The sequence below is a fragment of the Macaca mulatta genome, chromosome 7 (genome assembly GCF_049350105.2).
Source record: "Macaca mulatta isolate MMU2019108-1 chromosome 7, T2T-MMU8v2.0, whole genome shotgun sequence".
In the NCBI taxonomy this organism is placed as follows: domain Eukaryota; kingdom Metazoa; phylum Chordata; class Mammalia; order Primates; family Cercopithecidae; genus Macaca; species Macaca mulatta.
In genome coordinates this window covers 55070007-55093530 of record NC_133412.1, presented here as the reverse complement: position 1 = coordinate 55093530, position 23524 = coordinate 55070007, and the positions used below count along the sequence as shown (strand labels likewise).

The following is a 23524-nucleotide window of genomic DNA, read 5'->3' as shown; positions in this document are numbered from 1 at the left end:
TTAAACTGCTATAGCCAGACATATATTGTAGGTTAAAATGAAAACCATGTACTACTTTAGATACCTGAGTAAGCAAGCACTCATTAAGGTGTGAAAGCTTACAATTTGCAAGCACACCTCACATCAGCAAAGATGCAGCAGTAGAGAGGTATATAGGTGCAGTCGATTCTATCAAAAAAGTTTCATGTCTTCTCAAAGTCATAGGTACTTGCTGAGCCCCCGGAATGCAAAGTATATGAGACAACTTTAGCCTGGAAAGTGATTAAGAGAATGCATAGCTGATCTCTTCACCCACAAATAAAAGTGATTTAAAGAATGAAAGAACTAGAGGCCAGGCACGGTGGCTCACACCTGTAATCCCAGCACTTTGGGAGGCCGAGGCGGGCTGATCACGAGGTCAGGAGATCGAGACCATCCTGACTAACACAGTGAAAGCCCGTCTCTACTAAAAATTCAAAAAAATTAGCCGGGCATGGTGGCAGGCGCCTGGTAACCCCAGCCTGGGAGACAGAGCGAGACTCCGTCTCAAAACAAAAAAAAAAGAAAGAAAAAGAAAAACTATCTCTGTACATCAGAACTAGAAGAAAATTAACTCCTCCCTTTACTTTTCCCTATCCCATCTCCACCAAAGGTAAATAAATTGACCTACTGAATTAGGTTAAAATTGATTATCATGCTTATCAAGTATGATTTTAATTTCAGTGAAACTGATATTGAGCTCTACTGTTGGTATCTGACCAGCTATATTTGTAATTCCAACCTGCATTACTCAAGATTATTTCCAGCCCCAAACAGCAAAACCACAATTGCTACAAGACCAATTAAAATGTGTCAGTTGCACATTCAATATTATGATTGCCTTATCAAAAAAAAGAAAATGCAGCAAGAATAATCTGACAGTTTTGGGAACCACCCACATAAAGGAATGGATGAGGCAAGATAATGTACAATACCACAAAACCTGTGCTAAATTCAATATTTATCTGAAAAATTAAAGAAAAGCAAACAAACATATAAAAAGATAGGACATTTCATTTTTAATCACTCAAAAATGAAAAAGATTTGGACAATGTCAAATTCCACTCACCTTAATGCTATAGTTATACATTAAATATAATTACTATCTATACATATGCAAAAATATAAGTTCTATTTCATACAATAAAACCTTTATAGAAACCATTTTAAAATTAAGCAGACCTTCTCAACATTAATACGTGAGGTCTAAGTCCTTCTAAAGGTTTCTTTAAAGGTTTTTAAACAAAATGCTAAACCTAAAAACACTGTCCTGTCAGTTCCCAAATTAAATCTACTTAGAACAAAAACAAAAATTTATAGCTCAGTCACATACTACTTAAATAATATTGTTCAGGCAACTCTAAAATCCTCCATGTTTTCAAGTATGGAAATAGAACTCAAATATTCCACAATACAGTACTAAACGGATGGAGTATTTAGGAAAGACTTCGTTGTCATATGGCACAATATTAATGTTTTGTTGCTTCAATACGTTTTGAAATAAATTATCAGGTATTTGGGGTTTTTTTTCCTAAAAAACCAAAATTATAATCTACATTAAGATAATTCTGACTGTGGTAAGACTTAAGAGTGTAAAATACAACATCAACATTTTATCACAAAAGTAAAGCTGGTAACAAATTATAAAAGGAGCTAGTACTCTACTGAGACAGGCTCGGAGATTAAAGCTCATCATGATAGAAATAGTCATCATGGAGCTGTCTGCCATAATCTGTGGCTTCACTGGTGAGAAACAAGTCCGGGTTTTCCAGAATCTCTTCTTCAGAGAGCTTTTTGTCACCATTCAAATCCATTTCATCAATTAGATGAAGAGCCTTCAAAACAAAACAAAAAAGTGTCAAGTGTAATAAGTATTTTCAGCAAGATGTTCACAATTTAATGTGATCTGACTTGTCAAAATCATCCAGGTGTACAAGTACTCATTATTGTTTAAGTATCTAAAAATGTTACATGTAACCAGGTCTGTCTACTGCTTTTCCCATTATCTCCTTTCTTCATTTCTACTGGGTTTTGTCTCTCTCTACTCAAATCCAATCCAGGATATATCAAGGCAAGGCAAAATTATTATAACCTACTTTGAGTCCCTGTAAGTAAATACAAACTATTATTCTATTCACTGTACTCTCAAATTAATACATGACACAATCTTAACTTCTCTGTCTCCCTGACAATCTAAAACACTTTGTAAATTCAAAACACAGCAATGCATCAATCCCAAATAACTCCATTACTTTTTTCTTTGGCTTAAGATTTTGAACTTCTTTTCCTATCAAAACCCCAGCACCAAATCTGGAGGAGGGGGTGGAGAGAAACAGTTGTTCTGTAACACTTACCTCCTCTTGTGCAATGCCCTGATTATTAGGTACTACCCAAGGTAACAGCTCTTGGGGATCAAGCCTGCCATCGTTATCTTTGTCATAATCATTCACGAATCTGTCTTTCTCAACAAGTATCCATTCTGGATCTTCATTTGCAGCTTAATATAAAAAAACACAAATATACATACACAAGAATATCACATGTATCCAAAAAAAAGTTTGGTATATCTCTAGAATAAAGGAAGTGAATTTAAAGTTTACTAAAGAAAGCCTAATAAAACAGAACTACTTAACTGAAAAGTCCTGGCATAAGTACAAATATATAGCAATTTTCAAAAGTGACACAAGTCTAAATAACCCAGTTTTAAAATCACTGGATGTTAGCACAAACTAGTAATTTTGTTAACTGCTATTTGTTCTGATATCTAGTTTTCCCAAATGTGAGGTTGGGTAATGTTTTACTGTATATCATGTTTCTATACAAAGTTTCTTACATATTTTCACAAAGTAATGCCATGTGTAATTTTAAAGTGACTATCAGAATAAGTAAAACTGGTGACCAATTTAAAAATGGCATTGTTTGGTGTCTTTAAGCAACAGTCTGAAAAAACAGCTGCTTATATAAAAGCGAACTCTTAACTTCAAACACTTATTCACCTTCTACTAAGCTTCTGATTCTGTGTTTACATCAGTATTTGTAGTATTTTATGTTTCTATCTCTTTTAAGATCCACCTGCAACAGCACAGGATTTTGTTTAAAAATATCTACCTTCGGCCGGGCGCGGTGGCTCAAGCCTGTAATCCCAGCACTTTGGGAGGCCGAGACGGGTGGATCACGAGGTCAGGAGATCGAGACCATCCTGGCTAACACGGTGAAACCCCGTCTCTACTAAAAAATACAAAAAACTAGCCGGGCGAGGTGGCAGACGCCTGTAGTCCCAGCTACTCGGGAGGCTGGGGCAGGAGAATGGCGTGAACCTGGGAGGCGGAGCTTGCAGTGAGCTGAGATCCGGCCACTGTACTCCAGCCTGGGAGACAGAGCAAGACTCCGTCTCAAAAAAAAAAAAATCTACCTTCCTTCCTTCCCCATTTAAAGTGATAATAAAATTAGATTTGTTCGAAAAGGAAGAAAAATGTTTGACTCTAGACATGGAAGTAAAAGTAAGCAAGACAGTGTTCTCAGATAAGCTATAAATCCATTTGTTGAACTTGCATTACAGTTAATGAAACAAGCAGGATCAGGCACAGATCCTCATTACATTTCCTGTCGAAGAGAGCTTTCAATGAGCAAGGCTGTCTCTTTCTTCAATTCCTTTTCACCTTTCACATTCTCCCAGGTGACTTACTTGGATCCCACCTGTAATCACCAAGAAATTCTTCCAAACTAACAAATCCATCACCATTTTTGTCATGTTCTTCTAAAGCTTCTTGAATGACAAATTCCTATTCCACATTCATTAGAAAAGAAAAAAAAAAAGGTACAAAATGTTCAGTCTCACCGCCATCTGATTCAATCGTACTACAGAACTTTTAGAAATAAATGATAATTATTGGAGTTCTAGTGGTGCAATCAGCTAATAAGGTACTTATACAGGAAAAATCATTTTGGTTGTCCATGTCTTCAAGACAATCCTTCTAAACACTGGAATTTAGAAGCAAGAATAAAACCTAGAGTACTATGTAGCTTTAAATTCAACATCCTTAAGCTTCTGATATTGTGAAGAACTCCACTTTCACTCTCATAAACAACCTCAGCTTTACACTCAGGCTATTTTCTACACATCTCTCCCTCTCAAGAAAGACATCTTGTACTACCCTTGTCTCTAACTCCATTTGCCCTCTAATCCATAGACAACTCTAAAAGAGCCCTTACCTTAGAACTGCTGTTCTGCCTCCAGATCTAAAATGTGCCAGCCTGCCATTATACCTCAACCTCCTTGCTTCCCCTTCAGCAAACCTCGCCCTATCCATCCCAAACTGCCCCCAAACCTGTTCCTCCCTCTTATCAAAGCTTCTTATCAAACAACCGCTTGTTCAATGGCCAGCTGTTTCAGTACTTTCCTCAATATCTTCCTATCTCTTTTTTTCAGATGGGGTCTCGTTCTGTAGCCCAGGCTGGAGTGCAATGGTGTGATCTCAGCTTACTGAAACCTCTGCCTCCTGGGTTCAAGCAATTCTCCTGTCTCAGCCTCCCAAGCAGCTGGGACTACAGGCGTATGCCACTATACCCAGCTAATTTTTATATTTTTAGTAGAGACAGGGTTTCGCCATGTTGGCTGGGCTGATCTCGAACTCCTAATCTCAGATGATCTGCCAGCCTCGGCCTCCCAAAGTGCTGGGATTACAGGCTTGAGCCACCCTGCCTAGCACCCCCAACCTTTTTTTTTTTTTTTAAGATAGGATCTCATTCTGTCACCCAGGCTAGAGAGCAGCGGCACAATAATAGTGGCTCTGTAGGCTCAAACTATCGGACTCAAGTGATCCTCTCACCTGTCTCCCAAGTAGCTAGGACCACAGGTGCATGCCACCAAACCTGGCTAACTTTTTTGTAGAGACAAGGTCTGCTATGTTGTCCAGGCTGGTCTTGAACTCCTAGCCTAAAGAGGTCCTCCTGCCTTGGCCTCCCAAAGTGCTGGGATTACAGGTGTGAGCCACCATGCCTGGCCCATCTCTGACTCTTACCTTCCCTTAACACTTATTTAGTAAGTCAACATTCCTACATGTGCTTTCTTCAAAATATTGCCCAAATCTATTTCATTCCATTGCCAGATAGAACTCTGGGCCATATTACATAATGCCTAAATTATTTCATTGCTTTTACTGGTAATTCCCCTCTTTAGTCTTCAATTGTTCCTTATTCTCCAGAGAATCAAGATCTACCATCCTTTGCCTGTCACTCTTTGGGCTCAATTAGCTTGTCCCAACTTAATTTTGGCACTTAAATTACACCCAGCATTGTTCTTAAACTGGGTCATGTATTCTGTGCCAATGAGAAATTAGAAGCTTCACAATGGCAAGAGAAGTAGTATTAATAACAGTGTCTTACCACTGAGCTATGGAGAAAAATGTATCTGTAGCCTTGTTATGCAAGGCAGCAGGGTCTACCATGACACATTAAACAAAAAGCTGTATCTCCCCTCCTTGAAATATCCAGGGAACCACACCACGTAGCTGGAGGCTGATGTCATGCAACAGACTTCAATATAAATGTTTAGTCTCTTTTTTAAAAAGCTATTTGTTACATTAGTCTTTATTTTCCAACGTGATGGTTTATGCTTTCAAGCCTGGCCAAGTCACAATCAGGACTCAGTTAATGTTTGTTGAGTTAAACTTACGATTCAACAAAAGTTTTGAAAAACTGGTACTTCTTTTAAATACTAAAGGGACAAGACTCATTATGCTTAAAATTGCAAAAACATTACTAGTTATAAGCAGCTGCACCCCTACCAACCCTATGAAGAAGAATCCAAACATGACGTTTTTCCAGACCAAAAGCTTTCATAAGTGATGCTGTAAATTAAACAGAAATCCTAGTATTACTAATATTGAAAAACCAAAAAAAAGTCTGAAAGCTACAAAAGGATAAGGAAGGCACTGAAGGTAACATAGTTATGAGAGAGAAAATAGCCTGAGGAAGCCTGCTGCTCACACATAGTACAAAGATTTTAAAATTCAGTCCTTCACCTTCTCCCTCCCAATAAGCAACTTCGCCACCACCAGAAAGCCTCCTTACCACTCCTAATTTTAAGTGCGGAGAATTAGGATCATTTTAAATCTGTGTATCTCTTAAAATTCTGATTATACGATTTATTTTAACAACTTAATGAACAAGTTTTAAAGTTTTGGTCACTTGGGAGCATAAATTCATACAACCACTATGGAGAACAGTTTGGAGGTTCCTCAAAAAACTAAAAATAGAGCTACCGTATGATCCAGCAATCCCACTGCTGGGTATATACCCAAAAGAAAGGAAACCACTATGTCGAAGAGGTATCTGCACTTCGATGTTTGTTGTAGCACTGTTCACAAAAGCCAAGATTTGGAAGCAACCCAAGTGTCCATCAACAGATGAATGGATAAAGAAAATGTACATATACACAATGGAGAACTGTTCAGTCATAAAAAAGAAAGATCCTGCAACAACATGGATGGAACTGGAGATCATGTTAAGTGAAATAGGCCAGGCACAGAAAGACAAACATCGCATGTTCTCACTCATTTGTGGGATCTAAAAATCAAAACAATTGAACTCATGGACATAGAGGGTAGAAGGATGGTTACCAGAGACTGGGAAGTGTTGGGGGAGGGGGCGCTAAGAACAGTTAATGAGTACAAAAAAAATAGTAAGAATAAATAAGATCTACTAGTTGACAGCATAACAGGGTGACTACAGTCAGTAATAACTAATTATACATTTAAAAATAACTAAGTGTTCACTGGATTGTTAGTAACACAAAAGATAAAAGTTTGAGGGGATGCATACCTCATTGTCTACGATTTGATTAGTTCACATTGCATGCCTGTATCAAAACATCTCACGTATCCCATAAACATACACACCTACTATGTACCCACAAATATTTAAAATATATTTTTTTAAAGTTTTGGTCACTCAGTAATTCTCTTAAAAATGTTTCTTTCTTACCGTCATATAATCAACTTCTTCAGGATGCTCAAAAGCAATAAATTCTTCAAGACTCAAACCGGGACCTGAATCCTGGTTAGCTTTTTCAAATCGCTTCTTGTCCTTTAAGTGAAGCTTTGAAAATTAAAATTTCTCATTAGTATACCACATCATTTTAAATACTTTGAAAAATACAAACTTTGTGAAATTTAAAGTACATTCCAATCCATTATCTCATTTATCTTCACATCATCCCTTTGAAGGTAAGCTACACAAATACATGTATTAAAGGCAGGATAGACTCACAAGCTCTAGAGTCATATAGACCCAGACCTGAATTCCAGCAATGCCACTTACTAGCTGTGGTGTCAGCGCAAACTGCTTAACCTCTCTGGTTTCCCATCTATCAAACTGGGGTAAAAATCTCTAATAAGCAATTGGGATGAGAATCCCTACCACACAATTAATAAACCTTAAGTATTAAGTATTTAATGATCACTGATAGAAAAGCAGATTAAATGATTTGATAAGTCAGAAATACAGCTAAAAATACTGAGCATGGCATAGTGGCACACGCCTATAGTTCCAGCAGCTTTGGAAGACTGCATGAGCCCAGAAGTTCAAGGCCAGCCTTCACACCACAGCAAGACCCTGACTCAAAAAACAAACATAACTACTGAACTTGGATCCTCCCTATTCTTTCTACAGTACTATACAGTCTACTTTAATAATTAATCTCAATACTTTTTTGAATGCCCAAAAGTCAATAAATTTATACCACATATTAAATCTTGGTAGGGCTTTTAAAAGTTGTTTCTGGTCCTCTAAGTGACTTTTCAAAAATACATTATTGTTTCAGAAAAACAGTCTTGTTATGTTGAGAATCTCATAATATTAGCATATGTACCTAATATTTGGAAATCTTTTCCTTTTTTTTTGGGTGGGGAGATGAGGTCTCACTGCGTCATCCAGGTTGGAGTAGTGGTGCAATCTCAGCTCACTGAAACCTCCACCTCCCGTTCAAGTGATCCTCCCACTCCAGCCTCCCAAGTAGTGGGGACCGCAGGCGTGTGCCACCACACCCAGCTAATTTTTTGTATTTTTGATAGAGATGGGGTTTCACTACGTTGCCCAGGTTGGTCTCAAACTCCTGAGTTCAGGCTCTCCACCTGCCTCAGTCTCCCAAAATGCTGGGACTACAGGCATGAGTCACCATGCTCAGCCTGGAAGTCTAGTCTTAGTAGGCTCTTTATAGTGTTAATTCTATATATTCAGATATAAATACATCAAAAGTTTAAATGGATCCCATGTAGAAGTTTAATAAACACACATCCTTTTCTACTTTCTCTCCCATCTTCCCCTCCGCCCCCCTTTTTCTAAATAATTCGGCAGCTATCAGGGACAAGGTTGCTTTTGATAAAATTTTCAATGGTAATTCTGTAACCAAGAGCCTTGGGAGCCAATAATGCTATATTGCTAATCCTGTGTAATTTCTGTTTTAAGAATTTCTGGGAATACCTTTCCTTCCTATAAACTGATATGTATTAAACTGTGCATTTCTTTAAAGCACAATTTCAAATATTTTAGAAGCTTTTAAGTGTTTCACTACTGAATAAAAATGCCCTTTCCAGTTTTCTAGAATAATAAAGGTCAGGTAGCAGTCATTTACCTAAACACTAGTTCTTTTACAATTACTGATTTACAGCGGAGAGGCTCACCTCTTTCCCTAAAGAATTTGTTTTATTAACATCTAGACTCTACAAGCCAGTTATATTCACCCAATCATGACAGAAAAAAAATAATAACTTGTTTCCAAATAGCTCCTTTTAACTTAATGTTTCATAATTTTAAATAACTAGACCAAATAATTTGTATTTTATGTTCAGGTTTAACATGGAAAAAGCAGACAAACAAGAATTTGAGGTATTCTGCTGAGTCAATCAAATTCTTTTGGAATAAACCATTATTCAAAATACCAAGTACTTAGATTTCCTTATGAAAGAACCCTTCACTTTGGAGCAAAAAGGTCCATGTTCCAGGAGAAGAGCTAAATTTGGCCAAATTTGCCTATGGAAAGAAAGGATCTCTTTCAACGAGCTGAGATTTCTTTAAAAAAAAAAAAAAAAGTGAAAGGAATAGCTTTCTCTGGTTCACATTTCATGGCCATTTGAAGAACACGAAATAAGAATAGCTCACATTAAATCGAAGAAGCCAAAAACAGAAAGACTGTTTTATACAAAGTGGCAAATTCCTAAAAAAATAACAAAAAAGATGGTCAGTTTCATAAAACTTCCACACTCTTTTTCTTCTATATAAAAACCTTGTATTCTAGTAGAGGGTAAGTGTTATGTATAGTAATAAAAAAGCTACCATAATCATTTATTTTTAGATGACAACAGAAACTTATGAGGAACAAAACTGCCATCTTTTGGTAGACTAATGATTCTACATGAGGAAATATATAATGTGTGATACTAGAACAAACGACTAGGTCTTAAAAATTCTGATTAGCCATATGCAAGGTTATATCGTACATAAATAAATACTGCTTATACATGCACATTCAGCAGTCATGCCTGTAATCCTAGCACTTTGAGAGGCCGAGGGCAGATAACCTGAGGTCAAGAGTTCAAGACCAGTCTGGCCAATGTGGTGAAACCCCATCTCTACTAAAAACTTAGCTGGGCGTGGTGGCACACGCCTGTAGTCCCAGCTACTTGGGAGGCTGAGGCAGGAGAATTGCTTGAACCTGGGAGGCGGAGGTTGCAGTGAGCCAAGATTGCAGCCTGGGTGACAGAAGCAAGACTCTGTCTCAAAAAACAAAAACAAAAACAAAAACAAAAAACACTTGAACTTTTGCCAGATGGGTCCCCAAACTTTAATTATCCTATGTTGACTATAACTGTTCTTTATATTATAAAGAAATGCTTCTTCAGGCATTTCACAGCCTGAAAGGGTTCTTTATTCTCTATATGAAAACTTACTAAATGTAAGACAAAATTCAGACTGGGCATGGTGGTTCACGCCTGTAATCTCAGCACTTTGGGAGGCCAAGGCAGGCAGATCACTTGAGGTCACGAGTTTGAGACCAGCCTGAACAACGTGGTGAAACTCAGTCTCTACAAAAAAAAATACAAAAATCAGCCAGGCATGGTGGCATGTGCCTATAGTACCAGCTACTCAGGAGGCTGAGGCAGGAGAATCACTTGAACCTGGGAGGCTAAGACTGTAGTGAGCTGAGATGGTGCCACTGCACTCCAGCCTGGGTGACAGAGAGAGACTCCATCTCAAAAATAAAAAAAAAAAAAAAAAAGTTGAAGAGTTCAGATATCAAGCTGACTTTTGTTAACAGACTTTCGTATAGAAAACTTTATTTTATTCACATATCCAATTACTTTTTATGATTATTTTATTTAAGGTATAGTGTTTAGTCTATAACTGAGACTGATTGATTCCTCATCCTTTATTTTTTATTTTGAAAAATAATGCACTGGGTTCATCTTTACACTCCACATCAGTTTTTAGGACATTGTTATTTTTTTTTAAAGAGACGAGGTTTCACTATGTTATCCAGACTGGCCTCAAATTCCTGGGCTCAAGCAATTCTCCTACTTCAGCCTCCTGAGCAGCTGGGACTACACATACACACAGGAAGTTACTTATAGCAAATTCTAAAAACATATGATTAGAACTTCATGAAGATACAGACATATTCCTAGGCTGTCAAAACAAAAAATAACCAAAAGGACTCCCATTGAAGTGTTCATTTTAGGGATCGATCAATTCCTTTAGGCTGTTAAGATTCATCTAATTCATCCTTTAAAAGAAGAGTGTTATAATCAACACGTTCTAAGTAGCTGGTAGGGAATGCAGAATTAGAACCAGACACCTTTTAAAAGAACTGTTCATAAACAATTTATGAGTCATGTATCTCTTCAAAGTGAAGATTTTCTTCTCAGCACCATCTATTATATCACCCCCTTCTAAGAATACAGGAACACGCACTTCATATTTTTTAATGGGAGAGTAATTAAGTCTTTTGAGTAACAAAAAAATAAAAATAGAAAACACAATTAGAATCTAATTCCAGCAAGATTTTAAAATACTGTATTTAACTTCTCTGTTGTTCCTAGGAAGGGAAATCATACCATACCATGCTTTGGTTTTAGATAAGTTGGTTTAAGATAAGTTAATTCCTATAGTAAATGAGGATACTTAATAGACAGATGATCCCAAATCTCATTATCACCACTCGTTTTTCCTTTAGTATTTACAAATAGAAAAAGAATGAGTTTTACTAACTTTAGTCCACTATAGAATGAAGACCCAAATAAAAACAAAAGATACATTTTCCCCTTAAAAAAGAAAATCCTAACTAATCTAAAGGTGATAGTTAACAAATGCATAAAGTTTTAAAAAGTTGATTAAATATAAATTTATGTGAACTGTAAATGCTTTCTTCAACAATATTCTTTTAAATCAAAACGGAACTGCTTATCCCTCCAACTGCTACCATTTATTACTATTTATCCACACTATTATAATCCTAAATAAAGTAGAAATTTTTATTTATTTTTTAGAAACGGGGTCTCTCTGTTGCCCAGGCTGCAGTGTAGTGGCATAAATATGGCTCACTGCAGCCTTGACTGCCTGGGCTCAAGCAATCTTCCTGCCTCAGCCTCCCAAATAGCTGGGACCACAGGTATGGACCATCATGCCCATCTAATTTTTAAATTTTGTTTAGGCATTTGCTAACTATACAGCTTTAGATTACTTAGGATTTAATTTTTAAGGAGAAAATGTATCCATAGAGATGGCGTCTTGCCACATTGCCTAGTTGTTCTTGAACTCCTGGGCTCAAGTGATTCTCCCACCTTGGCTTCCCGAAGTGCTGAGATTACAGGTGTGAGCCACCACACCTGGCCTGAATGGGAATTATTATCCTCATTTTTGGAGATGAGGAAACTGAGGCACATGAAAGTTTAATAACTTACCAAAAGTTACACAACTGTGAAGTGCTGGAGCTAAATGTGAAGCTAAGCAGACTGGCTCTGAGGATGGAGCCCCAAACCTCCACATTGATGGTGTAGTTATTAGCAGAGAATTAACCAACTTAGAGTTAGTGGTGGCTTACAGAGTTCAAGTGGCCAATATGATTCTAAATAAATAGCACATTTAGAAAGCATTTACCAAGGAGGGAATGGGGTGTTATTGTTTAACAGGTACAGAGTTTCAGCTTTGCAAGACGAAAAGAGTTCTGGGGATTAGCTGCACAACACTGTGAATGTACTTAGCACTACTGAATGGTACACTTTAAAACAGTTACAATAGTAAATTTGTTATACACTCCTCTCTCCATATTTGTGAGAAATTGGTTCCAGAACCTCCCTCAGATACCAAAACCCAAGGATGCTCAATTCCCTGATATGAAGTGGCATAGTATTTGCATATAACCTACACACATCTTCCCAAATATTTTAAATCATCTCTAGATTACTTCTAATACAAATTACAATTTAAATGAGGAGTAAATCATTGTTACACAATATTGTTTAATACGATAAATTATGGCCACAATAAAAATTAAAAGATATATACCATAACAGGATAAGTTAAGAAACAGAAGAGCCTTGACTATTTTCCAAGCACCCTTGACTAATGTTTTGGGACAGTTTGCAACAGCATGTTTGATTTTATTTTTACTTTTTTCTACACATTAAAAGCTATCTTTAAAAAATTCTTGGTGATACTCTAATTACCCTGATTTGATCATTATATGTTTGTGTGATATCAAAATACTACATGTACCCTGTATGTAAATACAACTATCATGTACCTATAAAAAATATTTTAATTATTTAAAATTAGTTTTCAAAAAAAAAGTATTTGATACAGCAATTCCTTAAGCTCACAGTCATTTCTGTTGATATACTTTTAGTTTAATAGACTTCCTAAAAGTCTTGAAAAAATTTTCTACTAATTCCCCAATAAAATTAGTCTTCCTCAGTTCTGCTTAATTAAGAAGCATATATTTCAACAAATTAAACCATGAGACACATTAGAACTCATAGTGATAATAAATTTTCAAAAAATGAGTAATTTGGGGCTAGGTGCAGTGACTCACACCTGTAATCCTAGCACTTTGGGAGGCTGAGGTGGGTAGATCGCTTGACCTCAGGAGTTTGAGACTAGCCTGGGCAAGATGGTAAAACCCCATCTCTACAAAAAAAATACAAAAATTAGATGGGCGTGGTGGCTCCAGTGTGAAATCCCAGCTACTTGAGGGGCTATGTTGGGAGGATCGCTTGAGCCCAGGAGGCAGTGAGCCAAGATTACACCACCGCACTTTAGCCTGGGCAACAGAGTGATATACTGTCTCAAAAAAAAAAAAAAAAGGAGTAATTTTAAAGAGTGTACTCACTATGAAAAGTGGTACTGTGGTTTCTCAAAAAATTAAAAATAGAATTACCATATGATCCAGCAGTATCACTTCCGGGTATGTACCCAAAACAATGGAAAGCAGGATCCCATAGAGATCTGCAAATCCCAAATCCAAGATGCTTCAGTGAGCATTTCTTTTGAGTGTCGTGTCAGTGCTCCAAAAGTTTCATATTTTGGAGCATTCTGATTTTGGAATTAGGGATATTCAACCTGTACATACAACAGAACATTACTTTGCCTTAAAAAGGAAGGAAATTCTGATGCATGCTACAAAATGGAATAAACTTGAGGACACTATGTTAAGTAAAAATAAGGCAGTTACAAAGAGACAAATACAGTGTATGAGTCTACTTAGATGAGGTACCTAGAGTAGCCAAATTCAGAGACAGAAAGTAGAATAGTGGCTGCCAGGAGCTAGTGGGAGGAGGGAATGGGGAGTTATTGTTTAATGGGTAGAGAGTTTTCGCTCTGTAAGATGAAAAGAGTTGGGGAGATTGGTTGCACAACACCATCAATGTACTTAACACTGCTGCACTGTACACTTTAAAATGGTTACAATGGTTAATTTGTTACACAGTCCTCCCTCACACATTCCTGGGAAATTGGTTCCAAGACCTCCCTATCAAAATCTGAGAATGCTTAAGTCCCTGATATAAAATGGTGCAGTATTTGCATATAGCCTACACACATCTTCCTGAATACTTTAAATCAGGGACCCTCAATCCCTGGGTCGCGGACAGGTACTGGTCCATGGCCTTTTAGGAACTGGCCCACACAGTCAGCGGTGAGTGGTAGGCATTACCGTCTGAGCTCTACTCTGCCTCCTGTCAGATCAGGGGTGGCATTAGATTTTCATAGGAGTGCAAACCCTATTGTGAACTGTACATGTGAGGGATCTTGGTTGTGCATTCCTTATGAGAACCTAATGCCTGATGATCTGAGGTGGAACGATTTCATCCTAAAACCATTCCTGCCCCCTCTGCCACACACTGTCCTATGGAAAAATTGTCTTCCATGAAACTGGTCCCTGGTGCCAAAAAGGTTGGGGACCTCTCCTTTAAATCATCTCTAGATTACTTATAATACAAATTACAACTTAAATGAGAAATAAATCATTGTTATACTATATTATTTAAGGATAATCAAGAGAAAAAAGTCTGTACATGTTGAGTAGAGACACAGTGTTTTGTTTTGTTTTTTTTTAATACTTACTTTTTTAGATACTTACGATCCTCAGTTGCTTGAATCCACAGAGGTAGAACCTATAGATTTTTTTAAGTGAGTATATAAAACTACATGTTTAAAAATGGGAATGGGCCATAATGGTCTTCTTAATAAAGATAAAACTGATTGTTCAATGATATTAAAATATTGAGATACACATTCAAAACACATTTAAAAAGCAACTCTGGAAATGAGGACAATTAAATGATGCAGCTAAGAAAAAAAGATACAAGGATCATGTAGGTAATCTAGAACAAGAGTCCTAAATCTGGCCAGAAAGGAAGTCATCAAAATGACTGCTGAAGTGGAACAGGTGATTTCCTAGAGAACAAGACAATCCAGCCTACGACCTCAGGCCCTCTTGTGCTCATTCATGCAGGAAGGTAAAGTGAACTGACATGATCAAAAGGAACAGCTTGTGCACATGAACTCACCTTCCTAAAGGATTCCTCTTCTGCATCATCCAGAGCAGTGTTCTCATCAAAGTCAATTACACGATCATACATCTGAATGTTATATTCATCCCATGTCACAGTATCATCACCGTTTTTATCATATTCAACAAACTGTTGTTTTGCTTCTTGCATAGCATAATGCTTAAAAGACATCTGAATCCAGGAACTGAGTTCACCTATAAGAATTTCCCAGAACACAACGTATGTGACGTTAATTCTGATACTTAAGAGTAAGGATTTCCAAACCTCTGAAAAGGCAAAATCTTTGATGTTTGCAAATACTGAGAATTGGCCTAGTTGTATTAATAGAAATGGGGTAGGAAAGAAAAGGTTGTTTAGAAGAGCTCATGGAGCTTTTTTTTTTTTTTTTTTGAGACAGAGTCTCGCTCTTTCACCCAGGCTGGAATGCAGTGGCGCGATCTTGGCTCACTGCAGCTTCTGCCTCCCGGTTCAAGCGATTCTCCTGCCTCAGCCTCCTGAGTAGCTGGGACTACAGGTGCGCACCATCACGCCCAGCTAACTTTTTATATTTTTAGCAGAGACGGGGTTTCACCATATTGGCCAGGCTGGTCTCAAACTCCTGACCTCGTGATCCACCTGCCTCAGCCTCCCAAAGTGCTGGGATTACAGGCATGAGCCACTGTGCCCAGCTGGAGCTTCTATACTATAACATATGATCTAAATAATGTAAGCTCCATAAAAGTTTGGGTATGTTCTGTTCACTGATGTACATCAACTGCCTAGAAAGTTCCTGGCTCTGTAAGTATTTGTTGAATGAATTACCAACTGGCCAAAATAGCACTTTACTTTAAAAAAATCTTGCAGAAAACCTATCCAAAATCTTGCAGAAAACCTTTGCTAACTACCACAGATCTCTCAGGAAGCATAAATATTTTGATAGCTATTTATTTTAATATGTATTATAAAAAAGTGTTTTATATTTATGAAGGCGATACAAAGTCTTCCTTTAAAATAAATTTTATGTGAGTTGAATTAAAACTATATTAAGAAAATAATACATGGTTAAGTAGATACGGCCTAAATTGTGAAAAGGTATTCAAGTGACTAAGAACACTGCTTCAGTATATTACCTTTATATATGTCGTAAAACATCTGGAGGAAATTTTAACAAAGTTATGGGTAGTGATTTATGCCCTTCCTGCAACAGCTGTCTTAACTTGGTACCTGAAGGCATGGGAAAAAAGTTTCTAAAACTCAAATGTCCACTTCTGAATCAACTTAAAAAAAAATCTATTCAGCTGGGCTCAGTGGCTCACACCTGTAATCCCAGCACTTTGGGAGGCTGAGGCAGGCGGATCACCTGATGTCAGGAGTTCAAGACCAGCCTGATCTCGGGTAAAACCCCGTCTCTACTAAAAATACAAAAATCAGCTGGGCATGGTGGCCAGCGCCTGTAATCCCAGCTACTTGGGAGGCTGAGACATGAGAATCACTTGAACCCGAGTGGCAGAGGTTGTAGTGAGCCAAGATCACACCACTGCACACCAACATGGGTGACAAGACCAAGACTCTGCCTCAAAAAAAAAAAAAATCTATTCATAGAAATATTTACTAAACTACATTAAAGGAAACAGGGAGGGAAGAACACGTATTTGTTAGGACAGCATGAGTATACCATTTATCAGGTCCCTCTATACTTGTTGCCTCTAATCTTCAAAACAATGCAATTATAATCATCACTATTATACAGGTGAGAAAACTGAGGTTCAGAAAAGTCCAAGCCTTCATAACTAGTAAGTAGCAGAGTCCAGATTCAAACCTGTTTGGCTTCAAAGCCTAAGTTCCTACTGAGTTTTGCTACCTCTTAACATCTGATTCCAGACCTAGCCCTCAAAGAGTAAATTGCCAAAATTATCTTAAGGGTCCTCAAGTAGAATGAAGGCTTTTGTAAGTACCATGAGTCTTTCTTCTAGTTTATTTAAAGAGATCATAATGGCATAGAAGAAAACAGAATGGAACAGAGATCAGAAAGAAATGTGGGTTCACACTTCAGCTTTGCCATTAGGGGGTAGTTTACCATCTCAAACTTTTCTTCTCATCTGTATAATGAATATTTGGACTAAAATTTTTCTAACTTTAAACTTCTTAAAACCTTACTATTAAATATTTGAACATATCTAGGTCTTACCAGACAGGTACCACGCAGTCTTCCAAATCAACGTGTTGTGTTCTTTGATTACTCTAGTATAACCAAAGATTGACTTATTCTTAGATTGGATAATCAGAGTCCAAAGGTTTTGCTATTATTGTCTAATTAAGTGGAACAAAAAAGCCCTTAATCTTCCAGAGGGTTCCAATGTGAATATGTCATTGACAGCACAACTTAAATTTGCCAGTTTTTTTCTCCAGCAACTTCATTCCTTGATGATGAACAGCATTTAAATCAGAGTTACAGAAAAACAGCTAACTTAAGAGTCACAGTAACAACCTGAATTTTTCTGAGGACCCACTTGGAATGCTGACAGGGTACATCATTTGAATTGAACAATGGGGAGAGACAATTGCACAGCAATTTATTTAGCACATTCTTTTAATAGTCTGCACATTTCATTTCTGACTAGAGAATTTACCTGAGAGCACTCAGATTTTTTTTTAACTGAAGGATATTAAAACCTGAAATAAGAGCAGGACACCTGGATTCTAGTCCTAGCTTTGTCACTTATTTGTAGAAGGCACTTATTCATGTGCTTCATTTCTTCATCTCCACAAAGTGATGTGGACGAGATGATCCTAAGGCCCCTACCAGCTCTAATATTTTGGTATAATGTTGTAATAAACGTAATTCACAGGCAACAGGTCTTTTTCTACTTGCTTACAAAAAGAAGCAAATTCCTAAAATTTCAATGAAGCATATATCAAAAGAGCAAATTATTTACTGCAGTAAAGTTTTGGGGCATATTTCTCTAAAATAAATCATATTGTTGACACTAACAAAAGTCATGTGAGAAAGAGGGTGTCTCAAGGTGTGACCTGCACATAGAGTATAGGGTCCATGATGTTTATATATAACTGGAGAAAGCACCGAGTTTTACTTGGTTCTCAGGGTCTAAAGATTTGCAGGTATAAAACCTATTCTCCATGTCCTTTTTTCCTTCTTTTTTTTTTTTTTTTTTTTTTTTTTTTTGAGAGGGAGTCTCGCTCTGTCGCCCAAGCTGGAGTGCAGTGGCCGGATCTCAGCTCACTGCAAGCTCCGCCGCCCGAGTTTACGCCATTCTCCTGCCTCAGCCTCCCGAGTAGCTGGGACTACAGGCGCCCGCCACCTCGCCCGGCTAGTTTTTTGTATTTTTTAGTAGAGACGGGGTTTCACCGTGTTAGCCAGGATGGTCTTGATCTCCTGACCTCGTGATCCACCCGTCTCGGCCTCCCAAAGTGCTGGGATTACAGGCTTGAACCACCGCGCCCAGCCCCTTTTTTCCTTCTCACAGGACTTCCAATTTGGGACATTAGCAATCTATACATTCAGCAGACACCCCTGCTTAACATGTTTGTGTTTGTCTCCATTGTTAGTTGTGTAGGGCAGTCCTTACTTTCAGTGAGAAAGCCATCTGAGTCCAAGTCGATTTTCTTTATGATCGCCTGCAGTCTTTTTTGCTGCTCTTCGTGGCCGAGTTTAACATACTCATCCACATCTTCCTTTGGGGGAAAGGACATACAGGAGGGCCAAGCATTACTATCAGTGGGGCAAAATGGTGGAGAAAAACAGGGCTACTAGAAGACCCCCTTGCCAAAGGGTTTCGGGGTCACCCGCACCTGCACTTCAAGGCCCCTACTCCCTACACACCCTCCATGATCTGAGGGTAGAAGAGATCCAGCTCTTGGGCCGTGCTATCTCCTCAGGCTTTCCAGGCCCCGGGACCCCCAAAGAGCGAGAGCTGCGCCACCCGGCCCCCATTGTAAGGTCCACCTGGCCAGGCCTCGCCCGGCCGCCCCTCTTTGTCCCGGGACAAAGCCCGCGGCGGCGGCGGCGGCGGCGGCGGTGCGAGGCGCGGCCCTCCCAGCACCGGCCTGGCCGCCTCACCTGGACGCCCAGCAGCGCCTCGCGGTCGTAGTCGCTGCGGCGCTCGCCCAGCGGGTAGTGCAGCTCCTCGGCCTTGCCGGCGCCGGCCGCCGCGGCGCACAGCAGCAGCAGCCCCAACGCCGCGGGCCTCGGGCCCAGCCGCATCGCGCCGGCCCGCGGAGGACACCGAGAGATGCGAGGAGGGAGGCGGGCGGGGGCCGCGACCGGCTGCGACGCTCCGCGGGCTGCTACAGACAGGCGGCGCGGCGTACGTTGAAGGCGGAGGGAACGAGAGGCGGAACCTGCGGTGGTGGCCACAACGCCCAGGGACGTGCCGGGGGCCGGTCCACCAATGCGGTGCGGAGGCGCGCCAGGAGGAGGCCTATATGGCCGGCGCCGAGTGGCGGGGCCAGGCCGCGCCGCTGATTGGACAGCGGGGTGCTGGGGGCGGGCTGCCGCGATGTCGGGGTCAGCAGCCACCCAGAGAGCTCCAGGAGCCATGCTGGGACTGCAGACAGGGGAGACCCCCACGACCCGCGCCTTCTCTTTTCCCCGACACGCTTCGAAAAGCACGCCTCCACCCCACTCCTGCCCTGTCTTCCCGTCAGCCTTGTTCCTGCCATAAACTCCTGGTCCACTCCATGTGTCACTCCTACTGTCCATCAATGAGAGAGGCTGGAGGTTTCTGTGACGACAATACAATATCGAAAAAAATTGCCTGAGGAATCGGCCAACAGTATTCTTTCCCAGTCTTCAGTGTATCTCTACTTACTTATTTTATCAGAGTAGGACGTACAAACTCAGGAAATGCAGCTAGATGCTTGTATCTGATGCTCAGTTTCGTGATTTACAAGTTACATAACCTTGCTCATTTCTTGGCCCCTGAAAACTTGTTTGCTCATCTATAAAATGGGCATAGTAATAAGACTACCTTAAAGAATTGTCGTGAAGATTAAATAATGTCCTGGGTTTAGAACAATAGCTGGCACATAAGTGTTCAGCTTTCATCCATGCAAGTACAGAAACAAAAGATGATTGCACAGAAGGAATAGCTTGGTAAGTACCTAGCAAAACCTTTAGGGACAGAATGCCTATACACATGGCTTCTATTGCATGTCTATTCACGGGTTTATGTAATTTCTTCACCTCATCCTGAACACATTAAACTCTAAGGAATTTGTAGGCTGCAGCTTGAGCCCTTTTCTTTATTGATTGCTCCACTTAGGATCAGGCCTTTCACACAGAAGAAAAGGCTTTCTGGGTCCTCTTTCATTTCTCTCAGTCTCTGGATTGGGAGCAAGAATTCTGTTCCAAACTGCAAAACTGAGTGGGCACAAGTCGCAGAAATTTCCTGGGTTGGATTGAAATGTATTGTTTGGTCACAGAACATTGAAAGAGTCACAGAGCAAAGTGTAAGTTCAATCTTTCCGATGTTATAAAGATCAACGAAGAACAAAATTTTAAATTTCAGAGTATAAATAAAAGCAAATTTTAGAGTTGATTTCATTAAACTAAAAAGAAAACCCTTTATTGCTGGATTTTAATTTTCACTTCCGTTTGGATTTTAAGGAAAAAAAGAGAAAAATGTCCCAATTTAATATAAGGAACTCTGCTTTGTACCTGTTGTTCTCCAATAAGTAAAAGGTAAACTTTGACCAGCTTCCGGTGTGACTCCAATTACAAAAGGTAGGCTACAAGGTACTGTGGAAGTTCTTCTAAACTCAGGAAATCCACAGATGGGAGTTTTGGGGGCCAAGGGAACTTAATGATATCTGAAGAGACAATGGAGTAAACAGTATCAGAAGTCTGGGTTCTGTCTTCAGCCCCTAAACAGGTTGCTTTTGCTCCTTGGGTCTATTGTTTTCATCTGGAGGAAAAGGATTGTGTTATCTCAGTGGATCTTAATTTGAGATCTTTGGGTTCCTAAGTGGGTCCCTGCATGGTTTTCAGTGGTGTGTTTATCCCAAAATCTTTGTGCATGTGTATATTTCTGGGGAGGAAATCTATAGCTTTGCTTTTATCAGAGTTTCAAAGGATCCATGTGGCAGAAAAAGTTAAGAGTCCCTGAAGAAGGCTCTGAGCAACTTTTTGACTCTTAAAATCCATGATTTTATTGGGATTGTTTGGAAGCAGATTACAGTAAAGGCCTATGCTTAAAAGAGGCAAGACTGATCCAATGTCATTACTTGTGATTAATCCATTTTACTCAGGGAAAAATAAATATCTAAAATAAGTAACCTGTGTGAAAAAAAAGTGTTATGAGACTCCAAAGATCAATTTTCTTGACCTATAAAAGCCCATAGCACATAGCAAAATTGGTTTTATTTATATTTTTATTGAGGTATAATTTACATAAAGTACACAAATGTTAAGTATACAGTTGATCATTTTTTTGGATTTGTTTGCTGTGAGAGCCTCGAGGTAGGGAACTGTGTGATTTCTCCTAAATTTTTGTGAAATGTATGAATTCAGCTATTCTGGAATTCTTTTAGAAGTATGTATTATGGATAGTAAAGTTAACTTTGAAACTATTGAAAGAAAGATTTGATTTCTTGCTTTTTGAGTTTGGTAAGATGTGTGTTACAATAAGCAGTGGCTTAAAAAACAAAGCAATACTTAATATATATGGCGTGCACCCTTGTGTTGCAGGCTGATTTCCACCAGAATGAATGAGATTTGGCACAATAAACAACTTAAGTGGGAAAGCCAACAAACTCAATGAGACTGCACAGATGGAAAACACAAGACAAAAGAACAGACTATAAGGCAGTGAATGGGAGAACAACTTAGACTGAATGATCATGCAATTAGGGGGATTTTGTTGGCTGTTTAATCTTTTGTCAGTCTTTTGAGGGGAGACGGAAATGTGAGAATTCCAGGGGTATGGTGGAGTCTCAAAAGGTGACAAGAAAATGTGTAGGTGGGTGGGTGTATTATATATAATACCTTAAAAATCTTTTCATTTCCAAGGAGTAGCTGAATGTGTAAGTAGTCACAAAATCTTTATAACCTATTAGAAGTACTTCCAAGAAATTCAATGTAACTGTTTTTCACTGAGTAAGATTTCCCTAAATTAAAGATGGATCTGTCCCAATGATAGCTCCATCCTCAAACAGAAGCCATCCTCCACTTCCGGCAATTCACATTTACGGCCCTTGGCCAGTTGTACTGGTGCATCTCTTGCCCTAAAGGTAGCCCAAGTGGACAGCTATTAGAGTGCCTTCCTTGACTTGCTCCCTATACACATAGGGTGACCATACATCTTGGTTGACCTGATATGATTATTAATCATGACTATTTCACACTCAAAAGTATACCAGAATGGGGTGATAAATTTTATGGTCACCTTACCTTTGGGCCTAACATTCAAACTGTCCAGCCCCCTCCCTGTACTCCTCCCCAAGCCCCAGGCTTTATTATGCCTCAGAACCTCTTCCCATACTCTTTTCCCCAGGTTTTCAACGATAGGACCTTGAAGTCTTAGTCAAACACATTAGCAATAAAAATAAAGAACACTAAGAAAGAGGGCATGAAAAGAGGAATAAGACTGTGGCTTAAGCAAGCGTTTCTTATGAATTATAATGAAATTGATTTACTTTGCCATTACTAAACCAGCTCTGAAGACAATTTCATGGAGGAAATCCAAAGCTGAAACAAGTGGAGTGACTTTGAAAGACAGTACTTCTTGAATTTGTAAGTTCTCGAGTGTTTTAAGAAAACTCCGGCATGGCTTTATAGTCACACCATGCATTCAAGTCTTAGGTATTCACAGATCTCACCGAGGAAGAGAAAATGCAGCTCTGATTGCAACTGCATCACAAGATGGTGTTCAGGGGATTGTGATTGATTTGGGCTTTGGTTTTTTGATTCAGGATCAAACTCAAGTTTATGGGATTTTGAGGTTAATTTCTTTTTAAAAAATAAAACTAAAAATTGGCCAGGCACAGTGGTTCCTGCCTGTAATCCCAGCACTTTGGGAGGCTGAGGCAGGCAGATAGCTTGAGCCTAGGAGTTCAAGACCAGCCTGGGAAACATGGCAAAACCCCAGATCTATAAAAACAAAATACAAAAAAGCATATTAGCTGGGTGTAGTGGCATGTGCCTGTAGTCCTAGCTACTCAGGAGGCTGGGGTGGGAGGATGGCTTGAGCCTGCGAGGCGAAAGAGGCAGTGAGCTGAGATTGCGCCACTGCACTCCAGCCTGGGTGACAGTGTAGAAACAAAGGAGTTACACAAGTTATGCATGCTTACTTGTTCATTTTTGCTTACTTGTTTATTTTAGGAAAACCAGTATATGCAAATAAGAAAAAGGAAAAAAAGATCCCAAATCCCATTCTCGTAAATAACTGCTATTAACATTGGGGTATAACTTTCTAGAGGTTTTCTGTGTGCAGTATATACACTTC

The 23524-nt window shown here is 39.1% G+C and overlaps 1 protein-coding gene across 1 annotated transcript; it reads right to left on the bottom strand.

Moving 5' to 3' along the window:
- Positions 1-1014: 1014 nt before the first annotated feature.
- Positions 1015-19371, bottom strand: RCN2 (reticulocalbin 2). Its single transcript, XM_001105360.5, has 7 exons — positions 19141-19371; positions 18650-18755; positions 15081-15277; positions 7003-7116; positions 3704-3800; positions 2373-2515; positions 1015-1853 (listed from the first exon to the last, which is right to left on the bottom strand). Exons 1-7 carry the CDS (start codon positions 19282-19284, stop codon positions 1701-1703), a joined length of 954 nt encoding a protein of 317 aa, XP_001105360.3. The 5' UTR covers positions 19285-19371; the 3' UTR covers positions 1015-1700.
- Positions 19372-23524: the final 4153 nt, after the last annotated feature.